Genomic DNA, 24608 nt, shown 5'->3' with positions numbered 1-24608 from the left:
CATTTTTCTCAAAACATATATTTACCTCTCCTCAGTACACCTTTGAGCACCTTTGCCAGAACAGGAATGTGCAGGACCCCTCCCCTGAATATCTTGTGCCCTTCCTAGGCCTTGTTAACAAGGCCCCTCACAGCTTGCACAATGGCATCCTTGTCAATACCGAACATCTTCAGCAGCTCTGCTGGCTTCCCACTTCTTGGTACCTGGCCAACAGCCAGCCGAGTGACAGTGACCCCAGGCTCTCCCATCACTGCAGTGGACACGGCCTCACCTATGCCACCTGGGCAGAGGAAAGGAGGTTGAGTCAGATGAAGAGGCCTTGGCCCTTTGAGCTTATTCCCTGAGACAAAGATGGCAAAGCCTGCATACGCTCTACCCTCTAGCCAGAGCAGACATCACTAACCAATCACAGTACTGGTTATGTTTCCAAGTCCAAATGTGGCCTTTGAATTATTTAGATCAACATCTGCACTTGATCTAAACCCATCTCTTCCCCTGGAGCCTGTCAGGAGTGAATGGTGGGTACTTGGTAGATGCTTGTGAAGGATTCATTAAAGACAAAGTCAGTATTGCTTTTCCTGTTTGAGTCTGCAAACCACTTACCTTTTTTTTTTTTTTTGCCAGTCTGGGGTTTGAACTCCAGGCCTAAGCACAGTTCTTGGGCTTTCTCAAGGCTAGCGCTCTACCACTTGAGCCACAGCACCATTTCTGGCTTTTTTATGTATGTGGTATGAGGAATCCAACCCAGGTCTTCGTGCATGCTAGGCAAGCACTCTATCACTAGGCCAAACTCCTGCCCCCGGGTTACCTTCTTTATCTGAGTCCCAGGAGGACTGCTGTGGCCCAGAAAACCTACAGCTGTCTAGCAGCAGATGGGAGCTGGCCTAACAGGCCTCAGACTCCACTTGTGAACCTAGATAACTGGCAGCTACTGGCTGGGCTCTGTGGGCTCCTGCCATCAGGAAGCCAGCAAGCATTCCAACCCCACTGCTGAGAGACAAAGGGGGATTATATCCCTGGAGGAATAGCTCTCCTCCAGCCTCCAGTCCAGCACAGCCCCGTTACCTTCATAGTAGTGATCTTCCACGGTGAGGACCCTGCCCTTGGTAGCTCGAGCACTTTCAAGAATGAGCTTTTTGTCCAGGGGCTTGATGGTGAAGGGGTCCAGCACACGGATGTTGATCTTCTCTGTGAAGAAAGAGGGCATGGTTGAAGGGAGGGCACACTATAGTTACTGTGCCTTACTAGCAATGGGCCTTCAATTGCCCAATGGGTGGGAATGTTTTCTAAGGATTTGAGCTGAGAGTCCACCAGCCTGCAGCTATCCTGACAAGGACCAATTGTCCTCATAAGTTCTCTGAAGAGCCAGAGGGAAGGTACCAGCAGTTTGAAGGTAAATGTTTATGGAATGACAGAAAGGGGGGCTGTATCAGGTGGGGGCCCATATAGCAACTCCAGAAGGAAAGATCCAAGTCTGACATGCCCTGCTCTAGTCTCCTTCAAGCTCTCCCAAGCCCCCCCCCCCACCCTTTTTTTGGCCAGTCCTGGGGCTTGAACTCAGGGCCTGAACACTGTCCTCTCAAAGCCAGAGCTCTACCCTTTTAATCACAGCACCACTTCTGGCTTTTTTTTCTATGTATGTGAAACTGAAGAATCAAACCTGGGTCTTCACGCATGATAGGCAAGTACTCTACCACTGGGCCAAACACCTGGTCCCCAAGCCCCATTTTGCTCCAATTTTTGCTAGCTGATTCCTATTCACTCTGAGGTCACCTTACTAAGAATGCCATGCCAGCCCTCCACTTTATGGTGCTCAGCATGGCTGACAAATGACATCTGTTTGGTGATTCCCCTGTAAGACAGCTTAATACTTGCTCCCCTCCCCATAATCATTAGCTAATACCTACACATTCAGACTAGTAATGATAATAAATACCAACTCTCACTAACTTCAGCCTCACAACAGCCCTGTGGGAAAAGTGCCAATTTACAAAAGGGAAACAGGCTTACAGATAGTGAATCACTTAATTAACCAGTGATCAGCTGAGTTGTGATTCCAGTCCCACCAGCAGGCTCCAGAGCCTCTGATCTTATCAGTATACTGGTGCCACTGGACTATGACGGTGACCAATGCAGCCCTCTACTTAGAATTCACAGGGTGCTTTTTGTCATCATCATGTAACTAGATGAGACTCTCTCTCCTGGCCCCTTTCTCTTCACCTTTTTTCAGCAGCTCGGCAGCAGCCAAGGCCTCGTGTAGGGTCACTCCAGCTCCAATCACAGTCACTTGATCATCCTTGTTCTTCAGAACCACCTGAGGGTGACACAGGCCAGTGAGGCTCAGGAGGCCAGGGTGGAACTTGACTGCCGGGAGTGGCAGCAGTGTGGGTTAGGCTTGCTCTATGGGGCCTTACAGGAGTAAGAACATACAGACATACTGACCTTAGCTTGTCCGACCTGGAAATCCTCATTGTTATTGTAGATAATGGCGTTCTCTGGGCGGCTAGTCCGGATGAAGCAGATGCCCTGGGATCAGAACAGATAAACCCAAAGAATGCAGGTGCAGCTCCTCAGATCTCAGAGGATATAGTCTTTCTAAAAAGGTCTACCCTCCATGTTCAAATCTCTTAGCTCATCAGCCCCAAGGGAAAAGGAGTAGGAAGTGAGGGGTAGGTAAGATAGGTGAGTTAGCCCCTCTCTTTGTGGCAGCCTGCACCTCCCTAAGCACACCTGAGAACCTTTCATGGCTTTGCCAGCCCCAGAAGCACCAGGTAGACTGACTTCTGGGTGGGGCTACTTTCCAGGAATACATCAGCAGGACCCTAGTGTCAGGCAGAAGAGGTCTACCATGGGCCAGCTCTTCATCTGGACTATGTGACTCAGCTCATCTTTTTCAGTGCAACTAAAGAAGGGCCAGTAGTCATGACTGAATAGTCATAAACTGTCAACCTGGCAGAGAAAGATTAACAGTAAGTGTGAATATGTGTGAATGTGTGTGTATGTGTGTGTGTGTTGTGCTGGTACTGGTAGTTGGAGATAAATCTTGAGGATTATTCTGCTCAGGCTAGCTTTGAACCAGGATCTCTCATACTTCAGCTTCCTGTATAGCTAGGGTAACAGGTGTGAGCCACTAGTACCAACTTATTGTTTTCTTTCTCTAACTTCTTTAGGCTACAGACAGCAAGAGCAATGTTAGTAAGCAACTTTCTGGGGCAGCCTGTGACCAGCCCTGTGTCTCCCCTGACTCTGTAGGTGAACATCTCTTTGCTTCTTCTCTAGGATGAGAAAGAAATAGCCCTATGCCCAACCTTTGTATTGGCTGCTAATTCCACCGCCTTCTCAGTAGCAACTCCATCACTTGGGTAAAAGACAGTTGACATGGGGATTGACCGAAACATAGCCAGGTCTTCTAGGGCCATCTGCGAGGGCCCATCTTCTCCTGTAGTGTAGAAAATGAAAAGCTGAAATAATACCCTGTCCATGGAATCCCACTCCAATCCATCTCCTCTTCCTGATTCAGAGTCAGGAAAGGTTACATGAGCAAAGCTCCTAGCTGAACTCACCAATGGACACGCCACAGTGAGAGCCGCAGAGGTTGATGTTGCTCTCAGAGATGGCCGCCATGCGAATCTGGTCGAAAGCCCGGGTAAAGAAGGCTGCAAATGTGCTGCAGAAGGGCACCGTCCTGTTGCGTGTGGCACAGCCTACAGCGATGCTCACCTAGGGGACATGCAGGGTAGATTAGTCCCTGGGAGGCAGTCAGAGGCTGGCCGGGAAACCCAGGATCCCTCCTTAGGCCACCTTCTTCAGAATGGAAGGTTCTGGAATACTATCATGTTAATCTCATAAAGTGCTTCCTGTATTCCCCCAGACTCTGCTACTTAAGACTTGAAATAATAATCTCAAAAGCTCTCCTAAGGACCAGGAGTATGGCCTAGTGGTAGAGTGCTTGCTTAGCATGAATGAAGCCCTGGGTTCAATGCCTCGCATACCATATAGATTGGTGCTGTGGCTCAAGCGGCAGAGTGCTAGCCTTGAGCAAAAGTGCTCAAGAACAGCCCCCAGGCCCTGAGCTTAAGTCCCAGGACTGGATCCAAAAAAAAAAGAAAAAAAGTTCTCTTAAATGTTTTCTTTGGAGCTGTTTTTCTAGCAACTAGCAAACCATGTCACTAAGGTTTCCTTGCTAGCCTCAAGGCCGTTTTGCAGAGACCCTGAGGTCCTCTGCACCTTTCCTGCCAGAGCTAAGGCCTTAACCCCCTCACTCAGAAGCACTACAAGTGGTGCAAGCTATGTTCTCTCCCCATTCATAAGCCTGCCAGCCCCTCTACCCACCAGGTTAGCCTGGACCCTAGTTTGCCAGATAGCTTAAGGTTCTGCTGGAGAAAGAACTGTTGGGGGGCCAGGAGTTTGGCCTAGTGGTTAAAGTGCTTGCCTAGCATGCATCAAGACCCGGGTTCGATTCCTCGGCACCACATACATAGAAAAAAGCCAGAAATGGTGCTGAGGCTCAAGTGGTAGAGCTCTAGCCTTGAGAAAGTCCAAGGACAGTGCTCAGGCCCTGAGCTCAAGCCCAGGACTGGCAAAAAAAAAAAAGAACTGTTGGGATGTTAGTGCCTTCCAGAAGGTGGAAGCTCCCTGTCCTTAGGGGCCTGCAAGGCTAGGTTCTTGGCCAAGAGGGATTATGCTAAAAACAGGACAAAACATCATTCTTTCCTATTTCCATCCCTCATGGTGTCTGTAAGTCAGAGCCTATACACACAGACTCAGCAGCCAAGGGCTGCTCGGTCCGCTACATGTCAGCCTCTTGGTTGTACTGCCTTCTTGTACTTCAGGAGGTCCCTTTCTCACCATTCCTAGCCTACATACAGCTCTTCCCACTCACAGCATACCTGGGCTTCACCACCCTGAACTGTCACTACTCAGGCTCTAAGGTCTATGTAAGGTCCTAATAGGTCTTATGGTCTTCCTTGACTAGCCTACATGGCCGATATGGCTGCCCAAAGGAGAAGGGCTCAGACTACAGACCATTCCCAGTACCCACCATGTTCTGCTCAGCAATGTAGCACTCAATAAAGCGGTCTGGGTGCTCCTTTTTGAAGATCTCAGAGAAGGTAGAGTTCTTGGTGTCCCCATCCAGGGCAATGATGCGGTCACTGGCATGGCCCAGCTTGGCCAGGGCCTGTCCATAGGCCTTTCGAGTGGCTATCTGTAGGAATGAGAGCAGAACCTCTGAGTACCACTGACACCTAGAGTCCTGTATGCCTCTTGGGCTTCTCAAGATTTTAGGGAAAGGATAAGAGTGGGGTCAGAAAAAAGGAAGGCCAGTAATACAATGTCTTCTAGAAATTTGTGTGTGTGCATGTACAAGTGTGCACCAGTACTGAGGTTTGAACATATCCTCACATTCTCATTCACCTTTTTCACTCATGGATTTCACTTAAGCCATGCCTCCACTTCCAGTATTTTGCTGGTTAACTAGAAATGAGGGTTCTAGGATTTGCCTGCCTTGGCTAGTCTCCTGAATGGCTAGGTGTGAGCCACTGACTCCCTAGGCTCTTGGCCTCTTTTCAATGCACCGCAATACAGGGGCTGGGAATCAGAAGCCAGGTACAGGACGCATTGATGAGCTCACTCAGGGAGGGCCGTGGCGCAGGGCCCTTGGTCTCATTTCCCACTTTTATTTCTGCCAGTAGCTTTCTGTATGAGTATGAGCAAGTTCCTCATCATCTCTGCCCATTTCACAGCTGGCCGTGCCCATGAGAGAATTGACGGGAACACGAGAGAACCACAGTTTAACTCATGGTTTCCTAGTTGATACCTTTTCTCATTATTATTATTTTTGTTTTGGTCAGTTATAGGGTTTGAACTCAAGGCCTGTCCCTGGGCCTCTTTGTGCTCAAGGCTAGGGCTCTACCACTTGAGCCACTGTACCACTTCCAGCTTTTGAGGTATTCAATGGAGATAACCAGTTTTGAGGGGTTAAATGGAGATGTTTCATGGGGACTGTTCAAAGCCCAGGCTGGCTTTGAATCTCAGTCCTTTGATCTCAGTCTCCTGAGTAGCTAGGATTAGAGGCATGAGACACCGGTGCCTGGCTCCTGTCCCAAATTTCTGGAAGACACATGTTGGTTGTAGGAAATTAGAGAACCAGGTCTGCCTCACCCTCAGCCACACCAGAGAATGTCCAACTATGTACCTTGTCTCCAACTTTGTAGCTGGGGGGGCTGGGCATGCGGATGTTGTCGATGTCCACCGTGGGGGCATCCTCCTGCGGGGGCGTGGCCAAGATCTTCTTTTTGCTCTGGACCTGGCTATAGATTTCCTGGATGATTTGTTCAGCCATGTTTTTGGGAAGGGGCTTCCCATGCCACGCCTCCTTATCTTCTATCCCTGCAGGTACAGCAGAGGAGGACAGAGGGACAGGTAAGGCAGGCACTCTCAGAAGACCTGGTCATCCATTGTCCAGGGAAGGCCAAGAGTCTCCCTTCAGAGAAAGGACAAAAATGGGGTCCTCACAGATAAGCAGAACCCAGCTTTAGACCCCATTAGACAGAAAAGGAGGGTGTACAGAAGAGAACTATGTTAACACTGCCTGGTCCTCAGCTTGGCTGAGTGGTAAGGAGAAGAACCATCTTCAGGCAGATGTGCTGTGTGTGGCAAGCACACAGTCCCATTCCCTGTTAATCCACCCTGGGTCCTACAGGCTTGCATAAGCACAGGTCTGCTTTGGGAAAATCCTGGCTGTTTATGAATGGCCATGAGAGAGCTTTGCCATGAGAAGGGGAAGCTGACAGCCAGAACAGAGCAAGCACTACCAGGTCACCTGATGAATGGCAGAGTGGAGTCTGCAAACAACTATGTATGTCCATGCCTCAGAGCCTTCATGTGCAGAACCAGGAAGGATTAATATCCCTCTCTGAGGTCACCTCAGATGTCACTGCAGCATAGGCAGGGCCAAGGACAGACTGATGCTTCTAGGGGCCCTCAGAAACTGAGGATAGCCATTATCTGGTAGTAATCCAGGAGGTTGTCAGGCAGCGGCACTGAACCCTACATTCCAGTGCTCTCACCCCTGCAAGGCTCCCAACAGCACAGATTTTCATGCCCAGGATGGCTTTGAACTGTGAACCTCAGATCTCAGCTTCCTGAGTATCTAGGATTATAGGCGTGAGCCACCAATGCCTGGTATATTACATACTGTTTTCAACAGCAGTTGTACTAGTTTATGTTCCCACCAACAATGTGTGAGGATTCCCTTTTGTCTGGATGCTCATTAGCATGTTACCTATCTTTTTGATTACAGTCATTCTATACATCTAATAATAGTAAGATAAATCCATTCTCATCATTAAAATGGCAAGAGCTTCTGGGAATCAGATGTCTGCCTCACTCTCAGGCCTGGAGCAGAAACCATCACCCAGGCTCACACAGGCCTTTACGAAGTACTGTCTCACTGCCTGAGGGACCCACCACACAGGCCAAAGGAGAACCCAGGCCTTCCTAATGTGGACAGGTGGCTGGAGCTAGCAAAGTATCAGCTGGGATGTGATGCAGGAGCTATTCAATGCCCTTACTCACGGGCTCTCTTCAAGCCCCTCCTTTCCTTCCTTCTACCTGCACATGTCATTCAACCAAGCTGCCCCAGGCTCAAATCCCAGCTTAGTCACAGAGTGCAGAATCACTTCAGAGAACCCAGCATTTCTTACAACCCTTCCTTGGAGCCCAGTGTATTCATGGAAGATTTAGGGCTGGTACTTCCGCAGTCACAAAGAGCTCATCTGGGGGCCAGGGATCCTTGTACACACCTGTGATCCCACGGCCCTTGAAGGTCTTGGCAATGATGGCTGTTGGTTGGTGTTTGGCCTGGCCAAAGGCCTTGCACAGCTCCTCCACACTGTGTCCATCCACAATGACGGTGTGCCAGCTGGTGACAGAGGTGGCAAAAGTTGAGAAGTGGCCAAATGCCAAAGTGCCCTGAAGAATCCCCAAGGGAAGGGGATACAGCTCTGCCTGTGTCCTACCGACAGCTGGATCCCAAGCTGGAATACCTCAGGTGCTTCTGTTTCCAATTTGGGCTTTCTCATTCTTTTCCACATTATTTACTTCCTAATTTGCCTCAACAAATTGCCTTCCTGACAGGTTAATTTCCTACTGAGAACTGTTTTGTGTAGGGTCTGTTTTCTATTAGATTCTTAAAACTCCCTGGCTTAGTGCTTGTGTTTGGAAGCTACATCTGATCCTTCCCACAGTACTGGGAACCTTTGTAAAATGAACCATGCCCCAGGCACTAGTGGCTCACACCTGTAATCCTAGCTATTCAGGAGGCTTAGATCTGAGGATCCTGATTCAAAGCCCCAGCCAGCGCAGGAAAAGTCCGTAAGATTCTAATGTCCAATTTCCCCAGAAAACTAGAGATGGCTGAAAGTGGTAGAACCCTAGCTCTGAGTGAAAAAAGCTCAGGGACAGCACCCAGGCCCTAAAATCAAGCCCCACAGCTGAGTAAAAAACATAATTAAATAAAGATAAAATGAACCACACTGTCTAATATACATGCACAGCAAGGGGCTGGGTCGGGGTAACCTGCTCTTTGTGCAATCCTTTTACAGAGAGGCATATTAGCAGTAACAATGACAGCAGCAAACACACCCTATGCTTGCTTTTTGGAGGTACTGTGCTGAATGAGTACATTTAAGTTCACAGCCCAGGGAGGTAGCTGATGCCCCATTTTACACAAAAGTAACCAAGACAATGAAAGAGTTAACTTGCCAAGGTCACAAAGCAAATTAGAAGTAAGAAAGGAATTAAGGACTATGGCTTCAGAGCCACAAGGTGTGTAGAAAGGCCCCCAGAGGTCACTGCTGGGTTATACTCAAAGTGCTCACACTGAAGTGACTCGGGGAGGTACCTTGTGATCCAGGTTCCTCATCTGTCAAAGAGGCAACATTCCCTCCCACCCCCTCTCCCTTAGTGAAGGTCACTAGAAGGGCTATGCTACTGTAAAGAAACCTCGGTGTTCTCAGAGCCCCAACTGGATAGCAGATGTATTTAAGACTAGGAACAGAGACTGAGGTGAAGACCTCTCTGGCTAGTGGCTAGCCACATGAAGGACCTCCTTGCTTACCACTCCAATCTGAATTCATAATCATTCCAGGCTCAAGGTTAAAGCCTAGGAACCCGCTCCTCCTCCTAGGTCGAGGCTGGGCTCCTTGGGCTTGGGCACAGGGATGGCTATTAAACTGTTCAACCTCAGCCTCACTGTACCAGCTCCTTTCTTCCTCAGGAAGAAAGACTATACGAGAAGCTCTGAGAATTACTGTGCATGCAACCATACAAATAAACTGCTTATGACTGAGCCTCAGCCCACAAATCCATGGTGGTAGCTTGAACAATGAAATCCAAATGTCCAGATTTGGAATTATGTGGGAAAATGCTATGGAAGGGAGACCTTTAGCTGGTGCTTAACCTCCCATTGTCAGCTCTTTCCTGTCACAGACAGCTCTCCCTGCTGTTGTAATCATGCTCAGGCCTAAGGCTCAACTTACCCAAAAGCCTCGCAGCGCTTCTGGTAGATGTCTACCTGGTGCTGCAATGGAGCTGGGTCGCTCTGGCCCAGGCGGTTGATGTCAAGAATGGCAACAAGGTTGTCCAGTTTGTAAATGCTAGCGAAGGCCATGGCTTCCCACACGGAGCCCTCAGACAACTCCCCGTCTCCCAGCATGCAATAGACACGGTAGCTGTAGACAGATGATGGGAATGTGGTCAGTAAGAGACAGAGAATGGGGGTTGCTGGGGCAACTACTGACTCTAGGCAAAGCCGCCCCCCCCCCCAACTGGGATGTTACAGGAAGCCCAGAAGTTGCTAGATGGACCAGTGGGAAAGGGGACCTTGGGAACCTGGCTTGCTTTTGCTAGGAGGAGCTAGGTTGCGGAGGACACAGGACAGACCATGTAGGGGAAGAAAGGGCATAGCCACGGACATGGGAGGACAACACGAGTGTGGGCCAGGGTGTCCCACACTGGTGCTCAGCCCTTTCTCCTCCCAGATCTTCTCTTCTTATTGACACAGGCAAGCCTGAGGTCCTCAAAGGCAGTGTGCCACGGTGAATGAGCATGAAACTTGGGATGCATTACTCAGAGAACAGTAGCTTCCTGGCCTCAGGGGAGGGTGCAGAAGGGGTGAGGCTAGAGGCAGAGAGATGAGTTTAGAGACTTGGACTCTAGCCCTGGGAGATAAGAGGGGGTAAGCAACCAGTTGTTCACTGTTTACAGAGAGCACACAGGAGCTGGGACATAGCAGGTACTGAGTCTTATGCTGAATAACTTTTTTTTTTTTTGCCAGTCCTGGGGCTTGAACTTGGGGACTGGGCACTGAGCTTCTTTTGCTCAAGGCGAGCATTTGAGCTTCCTCTTTGAGGTGGTTCAGTTGTTAAGTCTCAAGACAGACAAGGAAATAGACTGGATTGATCCAGGGAACGTATCTGAAGGTCTCATAGTTGGGAAATAGCTGACTTAGGATTTAACACTTCTGATAGCAGCCTAGACTGCTTAGGGAGCCTCCCTTTCTCCTGCCCAGTGCTTAAGTGTGTGGCTCCCGCAGCTCTTCCTGCTTGTCTGCTTGTAGCAGAACCCAGACACAGCTTGCATGAGGGCTGGGCAGGCCAGCAGCGCTGTCAGCATGAGTCAGCACTACTGCAGGCCCAGGTTAGGGGAACTTCCTGTATCTACCCTTTGCCTTGTTTTGTGCTGTTTCTAGGGCTTGAACTCAAGGCCTGGTGCTGAGCTTTTCTGCTCTTTTGCTCCTGGCTCTACCACTTGAGCCAGTTTCATGTCTGGCCTTTTGTTGGTTATTTACTGAGGTCTCCACCAAGCCAGGCCACAGGAACCGTAACTCAGAGAAGCTTTTTTTTTTTTCTAGGCTTTTCTGGGACTGGATCCTATCACTAAGCCGTCTCCTTTCTCTCTTAGGTTACCAGGGCTGGAGACCCCTAAAGGAGCTCTCTCTGGGAACTTGACCTCTGAGCCTGGCCCAAGTCCAAGGAAACTGGATTGAGTCCAAGTGGAGTCAGCATAGCTCTGGGCTTTAGGGACAGGGACAAAGGCTGGCCGAGGAGTGCCAGGTAGGCATGCTGAGGTCCTAAGATCTTGAGAAAGGGACTGTGAATAGGAAAAGAAACTTGAGCTGATCTGCACTGGTACTGCCTGAATAGTCAAGATTTAGAGCTGGAGGTTACAGATGACTGCATGGAGGGAATGCACTGTATCGTTATATTTAAATTGGGGAAAGGTTAGGAATAAGTAAGTCCATTATTTTAATATGCTTTCATATCTTCCAAAGGAGACAGCAAGGAGAAGTGCCAGAAGCTCTATCAGGATGCCACCTCTGGGTGCCTGACCAAGCCTGATAATCCCTTGGTCCCCTGACAACACCTCCAGGTACAGTCTGAGGACTAGGCCATAGTCAACTCTGGCTCCAAGCTACCCTGGCCTCTGGGAACTTGCCATATCTCTTCTCCCAATACTGGCCTTTTCTATTATGTTGGGGTCAGGAAAACTACTTCTCAGGGGGAATTATTTCAAGCAACTGTAAGAAATAATTAACTCATGCCTCTGTTCTAAGGCCCAATAAAGTGTTCTTAAACACACATCCCATTCTTTGTGACTTTCTCTTCACTTCACGGTGAATCACCACTGGTGTAGCTGAGCCTGAGCCAAAACTCAGCCTATGCTACTAGGTGACCCTGTCTTGAGGGGCCCTGAGTCTCCTAAAGAGCTGTGTCAGGAGTCCTTGCTGGGAGGCAGGACCTACACTCAGAAAAGCACTTCCCACAGTATGTCATGTGGTCAGGTGTTCTACAGCCCCTGGCCCTCTATCCATTAGGCCAATCACAGCTGGCTGTGGCCCTTCTCGTGAAGAAAGGGTGAGCTGCAAAGAAAGCCCCCCGAGGCAAGGATGGAGCCTCCACTTCTCTTCCTTCAACCTAGGCACCTCAGCTTTCATCTCCCTGCCAATAGGGGTCCGTACATGGTGAGGTTCCCCATGTCTCAGAAAGTAGCCCACGGCCTCAGATGTGTCCTCTGCATCTTCCCACCACCCGTCAGAGGAACTAGACAAGTATCTCTCCTGGTTTCCTCATCCACAGGAGGGTAACTCCCCACTCCCACCCCAATCTCTGAGGGGCTTATCAAGGTGAAAGCTGACAGTTCATGGTTACCAAGTGAGTAAGGAACCATTCTGGTGGATGACGATTCTTAACAGACTGCAGCCTCTGTACTTCAGGCCAAATCTGGCCACAGCAGATCACTCTGTGGCTGAAACCTGTCCTAAGGGCAGTGGGGACTCTCCTACAAACCACCTGGTTGCTAAGCAACAAACCTGCCCAGACTGTAGCTGCTGGGGTATCAGTGGGACGGGAAGGAGAACGGAGGGGAATGTGGCCAACGTTCTTCACGTGCAAATGTGAAAATAGACAATGAAACTTGTTGAAATTATTTTAATAAGTGGGGAGAAATAAGGGAGACTGACAAGACAGTGAGGTTGATGGATATGTTGTCTACGTGACAAAAATACACAATGAAACAAACTCCCTTTGTCCAACTAATGTATGCTAATAGAAATCTAAAACAAAACAAAACAAAAAACAAAAAGCAAAACAAGCCAGCCTGCTCACCACTGTCTTTTCTTTGGCTAATATTAAGTCACCTGAAGGTCACAGAATGCTCTAGAATATACAGCCTAGCCCTTTCCCAAGATAAAGGTGGTATCCTAGGCTCCTGGTACTAATTAAGAGATGGGGTGGAGAGGCAGATCCTTCTGAGATTTCTGGGGTCCAGGCACTGGGGCTTAAGGCGATGAGGCAGGAGCTACTCAGCCAAAGTACTCTGGTTAAAACGCATGTGGCGGCACCATGTACTCAGAGCCCTGCCACTAGCTACCGAAAGGCTCTGGACAAGGTCTCTTAATTTCTCTGGGTGTACTTTCTCATCTGAAAACAGGGCTACACATGCCATCCTTGGCAGGTCTTTTGGAGGTCAGAATAGGACATGTAGGCCGGGAGTGTAGCCTAGAGGTAGAGTGCTCACCTGGCATGCACGAAGCCCTGGATTCGATTCCTCGGTACCACATATACAGAAAAAGCCAGAAGTGGCGCTGTAGCTAAAGTGGCAGAGCAAAATTGTAAATTGTCTAACGACAGTGCCCAGGCCCAAATTCAAGTCCAAAGACTAGCAAAAAACAAAACAAAACAAAAAAGAATCGGACACGTATGTATGCTGCTCAGCCCTAGCCTAAAGACAGGGGGCAGAGTAAAGTTTGACCATCAAGAACCCCTCTCAAAACTGCTGATAGTCAAGGTAAGGAATAGGGGTGTTACCTGGCTTTGTCGAAGTATTTGCCTGTATAGGCCATCCCACAAGCAGCTCCAAGGCCCTGGCCCAGGGAACCAGTGGCCACATCAGTGAAAGCTTGTTTCTGTCATAACAGAGAACCACAGTTTTTCATGAAGAGAAGAGCGAGTTGTGTAATTCAACCTAGGATCCCGGCCTTACAAGCCCGGGGACAAAGGGAAGCATTACCCTCTCCAAACCCCTCCCAGTCCTGGTGAGTCTCTCCCCTGCAGAAGACCCTTTCCCAGAATGTAAGTATGGGTTCAATTCCCAGCTCTTCCCTCCAGCAAACAATGGGACCTCAAATGGGGGACTAAAACTCTCTAAGCCCCAGACTGTATCACCTATAAACATGATTTACTCTTTTTAAAAGACTGGAGAATTCCTGACAAAATTAATTTAGAATGTTTGGCCTTGGTGAGTACTTAGACCCTGGTGGTGGCTTTCGTGGTAAACTCCTGGCTTCCAATATTTGAAAGGAGGCCAGGTGACACACTGATGAGCAAGCTAGGTCCCTTCCCAGGAACTAGTTCCCTTCCTGGGAATTAATATTTTGCTATCTCCTTATTAATTCCTCAATGACTCCTTTCCAACTGTATCTCTTCCTAAGCTGGTGAACCCAGTTGGGAAGAGAATTGGAGGGGCCTTCCTCAAGTTGATACCGAGGCCCAGAGGCCTAGGCTGAAGCCTCACCCCATGTACAGCATGGGGTGTATACAATGTACCCTATTCACATCTTTCCTTCCTTCTCACAGCCCCTACTTCTGCCTTTCTAGCTTTGCTATGGGAGCTGTTTCCCGCCCTTATGCCTGGAAAGAGGAAGAGGAGGCAGGGGCCTGAGAGGTTCCTGGCAGGTGCACTTACGGGGACAGGGTGCCCATCCAAGTCAGAGCTGATCTTCCTCAGGTTCAGCAGTTCTGCCTCAGGCAGGAAGCCAGCTTCTGCCCAGACTGCATATAGGATAGGAGCTGCGTGGCCCTGCAGGGAAGTCGGCAAAGGTGGTCAAATGGAGAACCAATACTTGGGGCTATTCCTGCTGTATGCCGGTTAAGCTGGCATGACAAGGTATTCATTTCAGAGAAGGAAGCAAGCAAAGGCCAATTCTCTCCTTCCATCCCTCTTAGCCTCTTGGTTTTCAGCTCAAAGTTCCCACAGCTAAGGCCAGGCAGACATTACAGCAGGTGCAGGGGGCACAGCTGTTTGGCTAAATGAGACCAAAAACCACAGCAGACAGCCGGCTACCCTAATCCTGGCTTTTGGGATATGAGAAACTTGGACAGACTTCCAAGTCTTACTACTGCTTAACCAAGACCAATGGCTGCTGACAACAGGTGGATTTTAAGCAGTTGTTACATGGTTTGTAGCTGTGAATTTTTTTTTTTTTTTGCCAGTCCTGGGCTTGGGCTCAGGGCCTGAGCACTGTCCTTGGACTTTCTCAAGGCTAGAGCTCTACCACTTGAACTGCAGCACCACTTCTGGCTTTTTTTTTTTTTTTAATGTATGTGGTGCCGAGGAATTGAACCTGGGCCTTCGTGCATGCTAGCCAAGCACTCTACCACTAGGCCAAATTCCTGGCCCTGTAGGTGTGACTTTTACCAAAGTGTCCCATTCCAAATCCTACTGCAGTAGATCATCATTCCTGAAGGGAGCAAGCTGTGGACCTTGGGAGTACTAGCACTGCACTCTCCCCCACCCCCACCCCCCACCCCCGCCCTGCCCCAATTTGAGTCCTGCTTATCAATGCTCAAACTGGATACCTGGTAGAAAGTTACTAAGTTTCTACTTTCCTCTTCTCTTCCTCTCTGGGGTACCTGGTTCTATGGAAGGGTAACACCTTATGTTCCTTAGCCCAGGCTAACCTTGCTAGCTGGGTCGGCACAGAGTCAGACAACAACAAAAAAGGGACCAGGATGAGAAGCGGAGAAAGCTGGTGTGAGTAGGCCAGGGCTGGGCTTAGACCATTCTTGAACCCACATGACACTTGGCCTCAAGCAAAGTGTATCTGACAGCAGGGCTCTTACCTTGGAGAGAACAAAGCGATCGTTGTGAGGGTTCCGGGGATCCAGAGCCTTGTAGCGCATGGTGTGGAAGAAGAGGACAGCCATGATCTCAGCGGCGCTGCAGCATGATGTGGGGTGGCTGTGGCCCAGGAAAGAGGACATATGTGTCATGACTCTTGACCTGCAACCTTCAGCACTCCTGGGCCTATGTATAGGGACTCAGGGATGGTAGACTCAGGAGGCTCACACAGGCTTGGCTAACCCCCCTCTTACCTGGGAGGGTAGCACAGGATCAAGATTACTACTGGTAGCTTGGGAGTTGGGCCATTTAGTGGATGCCAGGGGCTGTCAAACCTTTCAAGAACACTAACCCAGACCCTCAGTCAAGGCCCCTGCAAACTTCAGGATTGGACCAGAGTAAGCAGCCAGGAAGGGCCGGAGAGACCAATATAGCAGATTCGGCTCAACATCAGCACAGGAAGATGAGAGTGGAAGGTATGGAGGAGTAGGCGGGGTGGAGCCCAGTTCCTACTTCTAGCAGAGGCCTAAGGACTCAGCCAAGGAGCTGAGGTACTGATAGATAAGTCACATTCCAGAGAACCCAGGTTCTGCCTGCTTGTGAAGGCCTGCTGCTCTCCAAGATGCTGGCTGTCTGTGCAAAGACTAACGTTCAGTGACCACAAAACTCTGGCAGTTTGGAACCTGAAAAAATGTTTCAGGGTTTCCAAAGGCATCACTAGGCTATTTGGAAGCTTTAAAAATGGGCATTTGGGGACTAGAGTAACAGTTGGAACATCTTTTATAAAGGCTACAATTTACCCTTTATGCTTCCCTAGATGGGTCCTGACAAAATCAAGACCCTGGAGTGGCAGGACAAAGGGGGAATTCTAAACTCCTTTTTTGATAACTGAATGGCTCTGGAGAAAGGGAAATGACACTACCACGTGCAAAGATTCCATCCTAGAGTTGAGACTAGAGTCTGCAAGGACGGGCTTGACTCATGAGACATGCTACAACTCCTGGAGCCCTGTGGCCCACAGTTCAGCCACCCCCACATGCAGCACAGCTCAGCTCTGACACTGTATTTGAGGCACTAAAACATGCCCAATACCAAACCCAAGGGCACATGCAACACACTGGGCTCACAGCAGCCTGCTCCTCCCCTCTAGGGATTCCGCACCAGGTTAGGGGTGAGTCACTCCCAGCACAGACACATTAGTAGAGGAATCCGGAGAGCTGTCCATGCTGGTTTAGTACCCACATTACCCACATTCCTGGCACACAGTTGTCTTATACTTAGCCATTTCTATGAACTCCTGGTCATGGGGGAAAGACACTAAAACCTGAAAGAGGGAGGTGAGGACACATAAACAAAGAAACCCTTTCCTGATTGGCAGGGACCCTGATCCCCCACTCCCAGTGCCAGAGACGGAGGACACTCCAGTTAACACGGTCAGGCAGACCTCTGGCCCTTTCCCCCTCCCAGGGTAGCTCTACTCCCAAGTAGCCCTGCTTGAAACCTCAGCATGGAAGAAAGATTCTGGGCCCAACTTCTCTGAAGAGAAAGTAAAATAGGAGCAGGGGTTCTGCCCGCCTTGACCACCTCTAGTGAGACTGACATTACCCAACAGCAACTAGGAGGGACTCCAGGGAGAAATGATGGGCCGTAATTCTTTTCTGCATGTGACAGAAGTCTGCCTAGGCCCTGAAACTGGGAACATAAAGGAAATAAGAAAGCAGTTGATTTGAAAGCCCATAGGCTCAAGTATTCAGGTCACCAATACCCACACTCATCAGCTAGGAGACCAAGTCTCTACATGTTGCCAGCTCCTCTATGGTCTGGCAACATGAGCCACTCCAACCATGAGCAGACAAGGAGGTCAAGAATGAGCCGAGGACTGAGGGAGGGTTCTATACCCCGCTTCTAGAGGTTAACTGGAGATAAAAGTCTCAGGTCCTTTTGTGCCTGGGCTGGCTTTGAACCTTGATCCTCAGATCTCAGCCTCCTGAGTAGCTAGGATTACAACTGTGAGCTACCTTGCCCGGCTGACTCAGCCACTTTTAACTCGACCTACAAGCCTTTGTGTTAAAAGCCCAGGAAAGAAGTCATTTCGATGGCTCACACCTGTAATCCTAGCTACTCAGGAGGCTGAGATCACCAAAAATAAAAAATAAAAATGTGCTGAAGATGCACATTCTAAGAGCCAGCAATTTCACTGGGTAGAACACAGACATAACAGACATGACATTTCCTAAAAAATCAACAGGGCTGTTCCCACATGTTGATCAACAGAATAGAGCCACTTCAGTATAATCACATAACAGAATAATACAACAGTGAGAACGAGTGACCATCATATACCAAACGTGGACCCATTAGCTCACAAATATAACACATGAAAAACCAGAGAGGTGCAGAGACAGCAGAAGACCATATTGTTTACAAACATATAAAGTTATTATTATTATTACTATTACTATTACTATTGTTTTGGCAGTCCTGGGGCTTGAACTCAAGACTTGGGCACTATACTTGAACTTCTTTTGCTTAAGGCTAGCATTCTACCACTTGAGCTATTTCTAGCCTTTTCATTTATGTGGTACTAAGGAATTGAAGCCAAGGCTTCATGAATGCCAGGGAAGCACTCTACCGCTAAGCCACATTCCCAGCCTGTAGTTATTTGCATACATTGTAAAATTCATAATGTAATGACAATAAAAATCCAGATGTTCTACTAGGACTAGTTGGCTCATGCCTGTAATCCTAGTTATAATCTTAGTTATTCAGGAGACTTAGCTATCGAGGATTGAAGTTCACAGCCAGCCCAAGCAGGAAAGTCCATGAGATTACCTCCAGTTAACCACCAAAAAGCTGGAAGTAGAGCTATGGCTCAAGCGGGAAAGTATTGGCCTTGAGCATAAAAGCTCAGGAACAGCATCCAGGCCCTGGGTGCGAGCCTCAGGAATGACATGCATGCACAGTATCTGGGTGTTCTATGAGGGACAGACCGCAAAGAACTAGTCCTTTAGCCCATTCTATACAGGTCTATTGCTTACAATGTATGTACCCCAATTCTGTTCTTACCCACTTAAGAAAATATTTGGAAGAAAACGCAGGATCCCGGAATGGATACTTCTTAAACCACTAGTGAACTCCTACTTAGAATGAGCTTCTTTTTGACAGAAAACTCAAAATTGTTTCTTCCTCTGGACACTGGGAGCACATACCTATAATCCTAGCAATTCACTCAAAAGGCCAAGAACTAAGTATAAGGGGTTCAAAGCCAGCCCAGGCAAGTCCATAAAACTCTTATACCCCAAAAGTCAGAAGTGGAATGTGGCTCAAATGGCAGAGTATTACCCTGGGGCAACAACAACAGTGTCCTTGGGTCTTTGCCTCTAGATGCCCCCTTAAACTATACTACCTGATTCAACACAGGCCATCATCTGACTGATGTAAAAGGGGCAATTGTCTGTCTATCGCTATTTGCTCATCCATTATTCCTTCCTATTAGTATCAAAAGATTAAGCCTAATCTCATGTTGAAGATGGCCCTCTGAAGTCCACAGAAGGCAAGTAACTTGCTCAAGGAACCTGTATCTGCCAGCAGCACAGCTAGAACAACTAGAACAAAGGCAGAACCAAGCGGTAAGTGGGGGAAAGAAAACCAAGGAACGGATAAGCAAAATGTAGGATGTTTAAACAAAGGAATAAATTAAGAAAAAAAAAGCCATAAATTTAGCCATAAATTAAAAAAAAAAAGGAAATTCTAGTTCATGCTACCACTAGATGACTTCCAATCCACAGGAGGGAATGAGGACAGAATGTGCAGGATGGATCTTTTCAGGGATAATGAAATATTCTAAAATTGGATATGATAAACTTACTCTCATTTACTATAAACTACTATAAATGTATCTTAAATCCCAGATTGTTACAATGTACATATTATACCCCATAAAGCTGTAAAAGATGAAGAAATTCTTCACCCTTCTATGACATCACAAGATTATATCCAGTCTGTAAATTCAATTAATTTCTGAGTAAGATTTTCTGTGAGAGCTGGGCCAGGCAGACACACTGATTCCACTTTGCCTCCATGAAGGCAAGAGTACAATCCGTCTAAGAGCTCAGCTCTGGACATGCAAGCACAGATCACACACCTGATTTTGTGAGACCAGACTCTAGTGACAATGGGCCTTCTGAAATAGGTCAAGTCCAGGGAGAGGGCTGTAACAGGAATCAGAGCTGGAGTTCACAAGAATTCAAGAGGATTCTTCTGTCAGATCCTAGCCAGGGAGCTGACCCTTGCCCTCAGCTTTAAGAACCATTAGCTTTGCTGATTTCAGAGGTCACTTGGGGGAAAAAAAAGTCTTCACATGGAGTTAAATAATGCTGCTGCGGCAATCTCAAGGGCACTGCTCTTGCCTCAGTCAGTGTTAGGAGCCAGAGCACTCAGCCAGAACTGGGTATCAGGGATGCAATGCAATTCTGGCCACTTCAAGGTCATCACTACTATAAGATATCAAAAACTGTAGGTGATAGGGCCCTAGGGCTTCCTCATGCTACCTCACTCCTAAGGGACCCAGCTAACTGGTCTCTCACTAGAATGTATACTGTGTCATTTGGTCTTAAAACTATAAATAAGCCTTTTATTCTTTATAAAGCTAGTTTGCCTCAGACACTGCCACAACAAATAACTACTTTTCTATGAGTTTATTTATTGCTATCCTTGGGACTTAAACTCGGGGCCTGGGCACTGCCCCTGAGCTTTTTTTTTTTTTTTGCCAGTTCTGGGGTTTGAACTCAGGGCCTGAGCACTATCCTTGGACTTTCTCAAGGTCAGAGCTCTACCACTTGAGCCACAGCACCACTTCTGGCTTTTTTTTTTTTTTTTTTTGCCAGTCCTGGGCTTGAGCTCAGGGCCTGAGCACTGTCCTTGGACTTTCTCAAGGCTAGAGCTCTACCACTTGAGCCTCCACCATTTCCAGGTTTTTTCTATGTATGTGGTACTGAGGAATCGAACCCGGGTCTTCGTGCATGCTAAGCAAGCACTCTACCACTAGGCCAAACTCCCGGCTCCTCCCTGAGCTTTTTTGAACCACAGTCCCACTTCCAGCATGTTGGTGGTTAATTGGTGATGAGTCTCCCAGACTTTCTTGCCTAGGGCGGTTTTCAAACTATGATCCTTGGATCTCAGCCTTCTAAGTAGCTGAGCCACCATTACCTAGAGAGAGACCGAGAGAGAGAGAGAGAGAGAGAGAGAGAGAGAGAGAGAGAGAGAGAGAGAGAGAGGGAGGGAGGGAGGGAGGGAGGGAGGGAGGGAGGGAGGGAGGGAGGGAGGGAGGGAGGGAGGGAGGGAGAGAGAGAGAGAGAGAGAGAGAAGCTAGTTTAGCGTCCTCATCTTCTGTACTACAGTTGGGTCTGGGCATCTCTTAGCCCTTCAGGTACTCTCCTCAAAGCTATGATTCTGAAGCCCTAGGTGACGCAGAAAGCACAGCCACCTTTCCCCTTTGAATCAGGTTTGGGGGTAAAATGACACAGCACCATTCAGATAACATAGTCTGGCCCCGATCGCTAAGAACTAAGAAATCCTGACCATCTATCTTGGATGGATCCCTGTTGGACCCCTGTCACAGTTCCCTCAGCATGCAGAGGGAGAGGACCCTAGAGACATTCTGGCCACTACTAGCACTCAACAAAAGGCCCCTGTGAAGTCTCTGTGCCTCTACCTCCAGGCCCAGCTCCTAACACAGAAACCAGTGTGCTCACCCTGGGACTGGGGAGATCCACCACACAACAGACAAGCCTGGGAAAGATAGGTAGGACATCACCGAACCTGAAACTAACATCCTGGATCCTCACTGACCGAATGTATGAGTCTAGCAGTGACCAGCAAAGACTGAACCAAAGTACTATTTCACCACCCGAATATAAGTACTCTCTAGAAGAATGGACACTCTGATAGAGTGATTGCAGCCCGGATTGGGCAGGGATGATGGAGCTAACCCACTGTGGTGAGGGAGTAGCCAGCCTCACTTTAAACAGAAGAGAACCAGAACACTGGCTGCATCTCAAGTTTTCCCTGAGTATTTTTTGGACATATATACTCTTACACCCACATTTCAAAATCTCTCTTGTGACAGAGATTGCATAGAATGCTACTTCCTTCTGAAAAGTAAGTTTCCTATATTTCTTTCCTAGTTACACATCATTTACACACACACACACACACACACACACACACACACATTTTACATCCTTTTCCCTTTTGCAAAGGAATACTTTTGAGTTTAGCAAGTTTCTCTCTAAGGCTACAATGTAAACATGGGTGTGAATCTTGGTAGCCACATGCAGTATCTTTTCTGGGTGGAAACTAACAAGGACCAGGAAGCCTAAAGGACACCCAAGCTTTAGGAGTCCCACAGCAGTTGAAAATATTTAGTTTCTTTTTAAGTACCTTTCAAACTAGCACCTGCCATGCTGTCTGTCTTTTCTTCCACCCCATGTCCAAGGGATTTCTGAGCAGAGGCCTGACACCAGGCAATAATAAACACTGGTTACTAGTTGGGGCAAGTCACCTAACACACCAGCCTCAATGTCCTTATCTTTAAAATGTAAACACAGGAAGTGGAGATGAGGGAGATCAAGGTTTTAGCCAGCTTGGGCAAAATGCACAAGATCCCATTTTTAACCCATAGGTTACATGGGGTGTATTACACTTGGCCTCCCATCTACATGAGAGGCATAAACAGGAAGATCACCATCCAGGCTGGCCTAGATAAAAATATAAGACCCTATTCAAAAAGTAACTAAAAGGAAAAAAGATATGAGGACATGGCTCAAGTGGCAGAGAGATTTCCTAGCAAGCACAAGGCCCTGAGTTTAAACTCCAGTTACTGCAACCCCCACCTGAAAAAAAAAAAAAAAAAGTGGAATCTGATGGTGTTATTCTCAGAATGCAAGTAAGGCTGCTACATCACACCAGGAATACTTACTTAGCTGCTTAGTGACCCTTTGAATGCCTGCATGTCTTATCCTGCTATGCAAAATGCTCAGATGTGTGGCACTAATTGGGTAATAGCTATGTTACTCTAGCTAGACCTCAGACTGCCATGACATGGCTAAGGGAAAAAGACCCAGCATTTACCAAGCAAGCAATACAGCATGTGCAGACCTACTGTGTACCAGACCAGGGCAGGTCTGGTTGCAGCAGAAGAAAGCTACGCCCCTCTCTGAGCAGGGGATACCCCATAAGGGACTGATGCAAACCTAGGAGAGGTAACAGGTCCAAAGTATCTATTAGGAGGGTGGGAAGGAAGTGACCTGAAGGAAGTCCAAACCTACTAGAAACAGGGTGTCTTAATGGCAAAAAGAGTGAGTGCATACTCACCTAGCAAGGTTACTTCTTAATAATATATCCTGTATGAAACTGGCCAGAAGCCAGAATCTCCTCTGTTCTAATCTCACAGGTTGGTTAGGAAAATCCCTGAAAACCACTCCCTGTCCAAATAATGATTTGTCTACCTTGCTGTCTGTCACAGGTCCTCTTAGCAGGCCTGAAGGACAGCACTGGAATTCTTCAAACCATCTACTACAACGTGGAGACACTGTTAGCCCACTTTGCGAGGACGCACCATTCATTCAAGTCTCCAGGCTCCCTTCCTCATTCCATCCCCACACCCACCTCGGGCCTCAGCTTAGATCCTAGGCCTGCCTTCCTCCCCCCTCCCCTGCCACATCCCCGCCCCCCACCCAGGCGTTCCCAGCAAGCCCTCAGGTGCGGGGGGGGGGGGGGGGGGGAGAGCCTAGTTTGGGACGGAGAAGGCTGGGCCGAGTCACCGTCAAGATGGTGGGTGGGAACAGGCGTTGAACTGTTGCTGGGTTTCGATTCCAGCTCTCGCTGTGGGACCTTGGGCAACGGACTTAAACTCGCTTGCCTCGGTTTCCCCACCTGCAAGGCAGAACGTGGAGCCCACAGGCTCGGGAAGAGGGTTAAGGGTGGCGTGCGAGCAAAGGGCCGGGCTTCCCCGAGAGAATTAACGGTGGCTCTCCCGGCGGCGCCGCGGAGGAAGGCTGCGGGAATCACGACCCCCACCCCTTGTCCTCAAGTATCGGGGGGCCCGGAGACCGGGGCCGCGGAGGCGGCTCGCGGCGTCGGCGGGAGGCCGAGGCCCACGCGGGCGGCCGAGCCGGGAGGCGGAGCGCCAGTGCGCAGCGCGAGGCGCCTGTGGCCCCGGGGCCTGAGCCACGCGGCTCCGCCACCCGACCGCGCCCCTGCCAGCTGCCTCCCTCGTGGTGGCTGCGTGCGGCGCGGCACGGAGCAGGCGGCCCCCGGCCCCCCCACCCCGGCCCCGGCCCGCGCGCCGCGCCCCTCCCCGGGCCCGCGCTCACCCCGAGCCCGCCGCCGTGGTGGCCTGGATGGAGCTGATGCGCAGGCGGTTGGCCGTGTCCTTCAGGGCCTGCAGCTTCTGCTGGTCGGGCTTGTGGTAACCTTCCATGATGCAGCCGGATAAGGAGTCGGCGCCGACAGGAGAACACGGCAGCGGGTCCAGCGGCGACTAGCGGCGGGCGAGGACCGGCGCTGCGCGAGGCGCGTTAAGTCTTCCCGGGAGCCGCCCATGAGGGCGGGGCGAGGGGCGGGGCGGGGTGAGGGGCGGGGCGGGGCCCCGGATCACCCCAGCCGACGTGCGCGCGCCCGTCCCGCCCCGAGCTCCGGACACCTGCGGCGCTGGCACTTGGTTAGGTAGCCTTTGCTTACTTGCCTTGCTCTTAGGAGCCACGATGATGATTAATAATAATAACAATGACAACAATAATAATAAATTGTAATAATAAACGATAATAGTGTGAATAACAATTATCATTCCAGGCCCTAAGTTTGGCAAAGAGTTTAGCGGTTGTCTTGCTGATCCGCTCTGTGTGTGTGTGTGTGTGTGTGTGTGTGTGTGTGTGTGTGTGTGTGTGTGTGTGTGTGTGTGTGTGTGTGTGTGTGTGTGGTGCTGGGGCCTGAACTCAGGGCCTGAACTTGCGCTGGCCCTCACCATTTTCCACAGTCCCTCAGTCCCCCCCCCCCCCCCCCCCCCCCCCCCCCCGCTCAGGGCTGGTGTTCTACCACTTGAGCCACACCACCAGTTCCTACAGATGGATCATTTCCCTCCTGTGGTAGGTAGGATTTACAGATGAGCACATTGAGATTGGTGAGGTCAATCAAGGTCATAGGGC

General features: G+C 49.2%; 1 protein-coding gene across 1 annotated transcript; it reads right to left on the bottom strand.

Annotated features, from left to right (window-relative positions):
* Positions 1 to 23964, bottom strand: Tkt (transketolase). The gene is made up of 14 exons (XM_090321017.1): positions 23778 to 23964; positions 15405 to 15522; positions 14248 to 14361; positions 13371 to 13468; positions 9543 to 9734; positions 7806 to 7924; positions 6197 to 6390; positions 5042 to 5206; positions 3564 to 3720; positions 3309 to 3439; positions 2443 to 2526; positions 2221 to 2314; positions 1066 to 1188; positions 1 to 280 (listed from the first exon to the last, which is right to left on the bottom strand). Exons 1-14 carry the CDS (start codon positions 23882 to 23884, stop codon positions 105 to 107), a joined length of 1872 nt encoding a protein of 623 aa, XP_090177143.1. The 5' UTR covers positions 23885 to 23964; the 3' UTR covers positions 1 to 104.
* Between the last annotated feature and the right edge of the window lie 644 nt (positions 23965 to 24608).

Source organism: Megascapheus bottae, chromosome 2 (assembly GCF_031878675.1).
Source record: "Megascapheus bottae isolate mThoBot1 chromosome 2, mThoBot2.hap1, whole genome shotgun sequence".
NCBI classification, from domain to species: domain Eukaryota; kingdom Metazoa; phylum Chordata; class Mammalia; order Rodentia; family Geomyidae; genus Megascapheus; species Megascapheus bottae.
The sequence above is the reverse complement of the archived record's forward strand: the minus strand, read 5'-3'. Positions and strand labels throughout refer to the sequence as shown.